This window comes from Garra rufa, chromosome 5 (genome assembly GCF_049309525.1).
Source record: "Garra rufa chromosome 5, GarRuf1.0, whole genome shotgun sequence".
Lineage (NCBI taxonomy): Eukaryota > Metazoa > Chordata > Actinopteri > Cypriniformes > Cyprinidae > Garra > Garra rufa.
The window spans coordinates 53,492,772-53,501,649 of NC_133365.1; the positions used below are offsets into that span (position 1 = coordinate 53,492,772).

The 8,878-nt window shown below is 30.9% G+C and overlaps 1 protein-coding gene across 1 annotated transcript; it reads left to right on the forward strand.

Moving 5' to 3' along the window:
- Positions 1-3,267: 3,267 nt before the first annotated feature.
- Positions 3,268-8,253, forward strand: hspb1 (heat shock protein, alpha-crystallin-related, 1). The gene is made up of 3 exons (XM_073839915.1): positions 3,268-3,693; positions 6,649-6,712; positions 8,068-8,253. Exons 1-3 carry the CDS (start codon positions 3,288-3,290, stop codon positions 8,231-8,233), a joined length of 636 nt encoding a protein of 211 aa, XP_073696016.1. The 5' UTR covers positions 3,268-3,287; the 3' UTR covers positions 8,234-8,253.
- The last annotated feature ends 625 nt before the right edge of the window (positions 8,254-8,878 follow it).

Consider the following 8,878-nt stretch of genomic DNA (forward strand, 5'->3'; position numbering starts at 1 on the left):
CTAACAATAGAAACCAAAAAAGAAAAAAAAAGACCAAAGTTCATAAGAGTATTACAGAAAAATCACAAAAGAAATCAGCTGAAATTATAAAAAAAAAATAAAACAATAATTAAAAAGGAAAATAGTGTATAAATAAATAAAAAAAATTAAATCAAATTAATAAATCCTAATAAAAGTGAAAATGTCAAAGGCTCATAAAAATAATAAAAATCAGATTAAATCAAAAATGTAACATATAAAAGTAAAAGCTAATTTAAAATTTTAATAAAACTATAGAAGTATAAAAATAAATGAAAACTTAAACTGAAATAAAAATAAATTCTAAATAGTAATACTTAAAAAAATAAAAGCTAATTCAAAACATTAATAGAAACCATTAAAGCGTTTAACTAATAAATAAATAAATAAACAAACTGAAATAAAAATAATCTTCAATAGTAATATTTTAAAAAAGAACAAAAGCAAAATGAAATTACCAAAAATCTGCTTAAAATGAAAAATAAAAAAGCTAGTTCAAAACATTACTTTAAAACTTGAGAAGTATAAAAATAAATGAAAGCTAAAACTGAAATAAAAAAATCAGCAGAGTCAAAGCTACTTCAAAACATTGATAGAAACTATAATGAATAAACAAAAATAAAAATAAATCTTCAATAGAATTTTAAAAAAGGACAAAAGCTCATAAAATGACTTTAAATCAGCTTAAAATGAAAATTCAAAAATAAAACAATTCAAAATTCAAAACATTATACTTTAAAACTATAATAGTATTTAAATAACACATTTTTAGTGCTTAGAATGGACTACAAGCACATGGCATATTGTACAGTGCTCATTTTGTACTATTTTTACACGATATGCTGCAGATATAATATGGCAGTATGCAATTCTATAATTATATCTTTAGCTTTGAATGTCTTGAACAGTAGATGGCGTTAATGATGCTGTAGTAAACACTCATGTGATCTGGACTTATGTCTGGAAGGTTCCTGCTCTTTCACAAACTCCAGCCGATCACCTGGGGAAATGGATCAGTTGTATTTTTAGTTCTATGGCATTAAACCAGCGCCTCAAATGACATTTCTAGTCATTTCTAAAATGCCTTCCATTACTTCCTTCCAGAATTTTATTTACTGGACATTTCAAACTCTGTAAAAGCTGCTAAAACCACTTTTATCCATTTGTAAGTCTGGATAAAAGTGTGTGAATTAAGTCATTTTAGTGAAAATTTGTGTTCCCTGAAAGACGTACAGTAACAGTTTATTAATCCTGATATCTTCATATCTAGCTCCAGATATTGTATAGTCTGTCCACAATCAGTGTACTTACATGAATGCATCTAACAGAGATTTAATCCTATGTGACTTGCATTGCATTAAAGGTTTACATTTTATATTTTAGCTCATGCATTTCCTCAGATTTGAACCCATGACCCTGGCGTTGCTAGCGCTATAGTGTCTGGCCTCCAGGAATGCATTTTTTGCGAGCCGTCGCACACGATTCAGGATTGAAAGCATGCTCATGTACTGCAACGCTGACGTGTTCATGCAGTCGGGAGATTTACAGTTTGTGTTTAATGCAGAACGTGCCGCAGGGCTGAATTGAAACTGCTGACATACTATTGTAGGATTTAATTAAACATCTGATTGCTGTTCTACTAATACACTCATGCCATTACTCTATAGTTCACTGTAATGTAAGATATTGTTCATGAAGATGCAGTTCCCTTTGAATTAGTGTAATTTTAGTATAATTGATTTTTTTTGTTCATTTTTTGTTTTCACTTTAATAACTTTTATTCATTTTTTAATGTTTATATAGTTTTTTGTCATTTTTATTTTATGTAGTTTGTAGTTTTTTTGATTTATTAAATATATATATATATAGTTTTATTTTTAGTTACCAATAATTACAATGCTCTCAAGACGTCCTTAGAAGTATGATTTAAAATGGGGTTTTTTTCCTAGCTCTTTCTGTATTTCTCTTTTTGTCTGCATTGTTATTATATTATATACTATTATAGATTTCATTAATATTTTAATTGAGTTTTTATTTTTATGTTTTTATTGTAATTGTAAGTCATTTTGTTGTAGGTTTTTGTCATTTCTATTTATAACATTTGTGTTTGTCTCTTTTTGAAAGATTTTAACAAGAAATGTACACAAATATTTATTTAACATTTTATGTTATTTCAGTTAACAATAAAAAAAAATGTAAATAATATAGTTTTTTTTGCTATTTCTAGATCTTTCTAGAACTAATTTTGTTGTAGGTCTTTGTCATTTCTATTTATGTCATTTAGTTTTTTAACACTTAAGTAATTTTTTTATTTCAGATTTAGTTCTAGTGTTTAGTTGTAGTTTATTTTAAGACATTGAATGTATTTGTGTTTGTGTGTTATTTACTAAAATGCACTCTTTTTTACAAATGTTTTACTTTTAACATTACTACATTACTTTAAAAGTTATATATATATATTGTATTATATTCATAAAGATTTTTCAAAAAGTTTTTTTATTATTATTATTTTAGCTTTTTCTAGCTCTGTGTTTCTCTATATTTTAATTGAGTTTTTTTTATGTTTTTATTGTAATTGTAATTATTTTGTTGTAGGTCATTTCTGTCTATGTAATTTTGTTTTTGGTTGATTTATTTTTTTAACTCAAAGTAATTGTTTAGTTTTAATGATGATTTAGAATTTTTGTAAATATAACAGATTATACAGTACATTCATTATTCTCATCAATATTACTACAACTACTATTTCAGTCTTCCTACTCCTACTGAAGTTGACTAGATAACTACATAAAAAGTACAAAATTTAGTGTTTTCCAGTGCAACCCTGTTTGTATTTTCATTTCTCAGTCTGTTTAGTGTTCTGTGTGTTCCTCCTGTAAATTAGCGCACATATGTTTGGTCACCTGCTGTATTCTTGTGTTATCAGAAGGGTTTCTGCTGACTCGCTCTGTGTGCTTTACAACGATCTCCGAATTCCTCTGCTGCTGTGTCACGACAACAGAATGTGTTTGTGAGACAGTTGGTCAAAATCAACCATCCAGGAAAGGAACGGTGCCGACTTTGGGAAGGCCTTTGCCTTGGATTCCATTCTCATGCGAGGCCGTCCGTGAATAGACATTCTAGTCACTTCTATAAATATCTGGATGGGAGGGGGCGTCACATTAGTGTGGAAAGGGGAGTGTCGGCTATGCTTTCTTATAAATCTCAGCTCTCCCAAACAGGACGCAGCACTTGCTGGAAAACTTTCAGAGCAAGAACAAACTTCAGCCATGGCCGAGAGACGCATTCCTTTCACCTTCATGCACGGCCCGTCCTGGGACCCTTTCCGCGACTGGTACCAGGGAAGCCGGCTCTTCGATCAAACCTTCGGGATGCCGGCCCTGTCCGAGGAGATGCCCACCTTCCCCAGCACACACTGGCCTGGATACATTCGGTCCTTCGGATTTCCAGAAATGGCCTCCTTAATGCAGAGCCCGATGGCCCAGATGCCCATCTCACCCCCCGCAACCATGATGCATCCCCCGACTTACGGCCGGGCCCTTTCCCGACAGTTGAGCTCAGGAATGTCTGAGATAAAGCAGATGGGGGACGCCTGGAAGATCAGCCTGGATGTCAATCACTTCTCCCCAGAGGAGCTGACGGTCAAGACCAAAGATGGGGTGGTGGAGATCACTGGTAAGCACTTTGCTTCATAATTTCAGCATTTAGACCAAAAAGAATTTTCATTTAGAAAATGAAGTCGATTCAAGAGTAAAAACAAGTGTTATTTATTGTAAAGAAATATGCATTTCACAAAAATAGGCTTGTTCAGTTTGACATGCTAAAGTAATAGATGTAGTGTTGAAGATGGTCACTATTTTGTTTGTTTGTGGTTAGTTAGTGGACGATGTTGCTAGTTAAAGCGATTCTTAACACTTGTGTGAACTGATTCATAGAGTCACCAAAACACCAGTTGATTCAAACACAATGAGACTTCGAACGATGCAGAAAAGTAAAGCTTTTGCTGAGGAGAACAGATCTTGATGTGTTGAATAGCATAAAACAGTGTCCAGATTCTTTTTGCGGGAACTGTAGTTTTTAAAAACTACTATAAAAGTTCATATTTCACTTTTAGGAAGTAAATTAGAGCTGATTTGCTTAGTTGTTTTTTTTTTTTTTTTTTTTTTGGAAGGGAAATGTCCAGGAGCAATGGAAGCCCATTTTTACTCTATAAGAAAAATCATAATTACGACATACACATTTATATGAGATATACATAAAACAATCTAAATTATAATATAAAAAGTCAAAACTATGAAATAAAACTCATGACGTAAGAGTCATAATCATGACAAGATTTGACTGTCATGACCTTTAATGTCATAATTATAATTTAGTATGTCACATTATAATTTTAACTTTTCATGTAAAAACTTCAGCTTTGTTTCAGAACTTTTTTATCTTAGAATTTCGACTTTTATCATATTACCAACTCAAAATTATGACTTTGTGTCTCATAACTTTTTATCTCCTAATTATGACAGTATTACAATTTGACAAGTCACAGTTATGACTTGTCAGCATTTTGACTTCTTTAGTTTTTATTCGATTTTATATCTCATAACTATGACTTAGTATCTCATAATGTTGACTTTTTGAGTGAATATTTTAACTCCTTTATCTCATAGATATGACTTAGTATCTCATAATTTCATAATGATTCAAAAAATATATTTCATAACTTCTTATAATTTTTTTTGTCAATTATGACTTGATTTGATCTATTTGTCATAATTGAGTTTTATCTCATAATGATGACTTAGTGTGTCATAATTTTAACTTTTAATCTCATAATTATGATTTAGGCCTAGTATCTCATAATATTGACTTTTTGTATGAGTATTTTAACTTTTTATCTCATAATTATGACTTTTACCTCATGATTTAAACTTTTTGTCAAGTTTTATCTCATAATAACAGTAAATCATAATTTAAAATAACGAATTTAATTTAAAATATCATCATTTAAAAAATAACTTTTTGTCTCATAATTATGACTTCATATTTCATAGTGTTAGTATTTTAACTTTTATGTCATAATTATGACTTTGTATCTCATAATTTTGCCTATTTGTGGCAATTATGACTTTTACCTCATGATTTAAATTTTTTTTTCACAATTGAGTTTTATCTCATAATGACAGTAAGTCATAATTTCAACTTTTTGTCTCATAATTATGACTTAGTATCTTATAATTTTGACTTTTTGTGCTTTGTTAATACTTTAACGCTTATCTCATAATTATGACTTAGTATCATAATTTAGACTTTTTGTGTCAGTATTTTAACTTTTTATCTTATAATTATGACTTCATATCTCATCATTTTGGCTTTTTGTTTCAGTATGACTTCCTTACCTCATAATCTTAATACTTTTTTTGTCACAATTGAGTTTTATCTCATAATGACAGTATGTCATAATTTCAACTTTTTATCTCATAATTTTGAATTAGCAGCTCATAATTTTGACTTTTTGTGTCAGTATTTTAACTTATCTCATAATTATAATTTAGGCTTTTTGTGTATTTAAAATTTTTATTTTATAACGATGACTTTGTCTCATAATTGTCACATAATTGTGACTTTTGTGTCAGTTATATCTTTACCTCATAATTTTACATTTTTGTCATAATTGAGTTTTATCTCATAATGTCTTAGTATGCTATAATTTCAACTTTTTGTCTCATATGACTTCTTGTAATTTTGACTTTCATTGTCAGTATTTTAAAGTCTTATTTCATAATTATGATATACCAAAGCATGTTTTTCTTTATGTGGAAGAAATGGGCTTTCCTAAGGAAGTGAGGTGGTCGAGAGTGAAGTAAACAAAAGGCTGCTGAATAACAAGCATATGCTGGGAGAACTTTTATCTTGTGTAGGGTGGGAGCTGATTTTCCTGACAAATTCCTGAGATGTTACATAACCAGAGCACAATGCAGTTAAAACAGCTTGTGCAGAATGCAGAGCCCAGAGCTTGAGACTTACAATAAGTTCTCGGCTTTGTGCCATTTTATATATAACATCATCTTTTTTCTATCTTACATTTTACTTTTATATCAGTTGGAACTGCAATAGATTTCAGAAGTGAAATGGTGAAACAGGGAGTGTTTCATGTGGATCTTGTGAAGTAATACACCCTAAACTGCACTCTTTTAATGACACTCATATCACATCCATCACTGTGTGGCCGTCTATCAGATGATGAGGGTCTTCTGAGGTTTCAGTCATGTTGTCTAAACAAACAGAGCAGGTGCTGGGTTACCCGGCCGGGTGTCAGCCAGAGTTTAGAGTCAAAGGACGGCGAGGTTAAATGTTGAGTTACACATTCAAGAAGTGGTTAAGAGAGAGAGGAAACCTAAACATGACACATTAGAGGCAAACATCAGTCAACGTTGTGCTTAACTGTTATTATTATCACAACCAGCTGCAAAGATGTGTGACACTAATCACAACTGCAAATATAACCAGATTATAACTGCAAATATAAGCTTCTCACTTTAATTTACTAATTGCTATTTTAACAAATCTGATATTTCATTTGTGTTTTTTCTTTTCCATGTGTTTGTTCACATCTGATCTGTATGCGTGCAGGCAAACATGAAGAGAGGAAGGATGAACATGGCTTTGTGTCCAGATGTTTCACCAGGAAATACACGTAAGTACTGAGATGCTTCAGAGATCTGCAGTTGAAGCACACTTGATAGGGAGGATCAAGAGTCACAGTGTCCTGAGAATACTAAGAGGGTGGGATGGGTGGAAGATAACGGCTCTTAACAATGATTCATGCATCACATTGCATAACATTTCACATCTGTTTTAGAAAAAGCTGAAACTCTCCGTGGACCTGTGGTCAATTTCTCTTCGGTTTCAAGAGCATTGAATTGAACTTCCAAAATATTTGTATGCGAGTGTATGGCAGACCCAGAAATTATGAATACATTTCAGAAGTACAAAGAAATGGCCAATGACACATTAAATTAAACAAGAAATTTTAGAAGTAGAAAAAATTTAAGTTTATTTATTGCATTTTTTGCATTCATTGAACATTTTGTGTAAGTGATAGCAGGTACTTTTAAAAAGTGCACTGAAATAAATTGGTGTAGAAACAAATTTCAATTTTCAAGTACAAGGAAATGGCCAGTTAAACAATGAATTAAACAAGAAATTTTAAAATGGAAAAACTAAAACTATTTAATTGTATTTTTTTATAATTTGTATTTTTTTTGCATTAATTAAGATAATTTAATGACAAAAATTAGAATTAAATGAAATTTTAAATTGGAAAAACTTTAACAATTTAAAAATTGTATTTAATAGCATTTTTTATATATTTTTTTAAAATAGCATATTTGCATTTTTTGCATTCATTGCAAAAAAAGTGATGGCAGATACTTTAATGACAAAAATAGAATTAAAAGAAATATTGATGTGGAAAAACTAAAATTGTATTTAATTGCATTCCTTTTTCACTTTTTTATTGCTTTTTTGCATTCATTGCAAAATCTGTGTAAGTGATGGCAGATACTTTTTAATGACAAAATTAGAATTAAACTAGAAATTTTGAAGTTGAAAAACTAAAATTGTATTTAATTGCATTTTTTTTAAACCATTTCTTTAATGGCATTTTTGCTTTTTTTGCATTCATTGCAAAATCTGTACAAGTAATGGCAGATACTTAATGACAAAATTAAGTTTAGAAACAAATTTCACTTAGAAATTGTGAGTAAACCTACATTTTTTAATAACAAAACAGCACGTTACACATTTGGTTGAACATGAAATATTAAAGTAGAAAAACTGGAATAGCATCTTTTGTAGAACATACTCAAATAGTTCTTGTTTTATTTTAATTTAGAGGTTTTAGACCTAAAGAAATACATGCAAATATATTCTCTAGATGAGTCAAAGAGATTTAAAACTTGATGTGATGCCTGTCTAAAGCTGACCTTTTGTGACCTTTTGTCTGGAGTTGTGATTTCCTGAATGTAATGTGATTGTCTTGTGTTGCAGTCTGCCCTCTGGTGTCGACTCTGAGAAGATCACCTCGTCTCTGTCTCCTGAGGGCGTCCTGACCATTGAAGCTCCTCTGCCCAAACCTGCCATCCAGGGCTCTGAAATCAACATCCCTGTTAACACAGGGAGCGCAGTGACTGCCAGCACAACAAAGAAACCCTGAGCACTACAACACACACACACACACACACACACACACAGGCAGATCAAATGGTACTTTGTGTTTGTTTTCTTCAGCAGGTTTCATATTAATATCTTGATACTTCTAGTCCTTGTAAACTGCAGGTAGGAGGAGGATGGATTGCCATATTGCATTCCCATCTCATTTTTTACATCACTGTTTTTCATCCTTGTCTACTCACTTTCTTATCCTCCTTTTACTTGTAAATCACAACCAATCTTTAGAAAACATGCTCATATTTTCACCCATAAATCAAAAACTTTCAATGCTAAATTAAAGAAGAATTAAGCCTTTTTTAATAACCAAAATGTTAAAGAACATCTATAATTTCGTTTACATGTAAATCCTGGTTGCATTCGTTTTACTTGAATTATTTGTATGTGTTTAATTATGTCCTAATATGGATGGCGTTTAATCAAAAAATGGCTTTTTTCTTTTGATTTTGAGGTGAATAATGACTATGACATTTCTTCAAAAGCTTTAAAAGCTTGCGCGTGCAGTTTTAAACCACTAGCAAAGATTTACATTCAGACACAGTCAAATAATGTTTGTTTTCATATTTCATCAGAATGCAATACATTGCTCTGCCTGAAACTTTGTTTCTGATTATGTCACCTTGTGCGTTTT

What these genes read in the sequence shown, in the direction of transcription:
- hspb1 (XM_073839915.1), top strand. Translation starts at nt 3,288, where the DNA reads ATGGCCGAGAGACGCATTCCTTTCACCTTCATGCACGGCCCGTCCTGG. An exon ending in TGGGGTGGTGGAGATCACTG is followed by an intron (nt 3,694 to 6,648) that starts GTAAGCACTTTG and finishes GTATGCGTGCAG; the next exon opens with GCAAACATGAAGAGAGGAAG. An exon ending in TGTTTCACCAGGAAATACAC is followed by an intron (nt 6,713 to 8,067) that starts GTAAGTACTGAG and finishes CTTGTGTTGCAG; the next exon opens with TCTGCCCTCTGGTGTCGACT.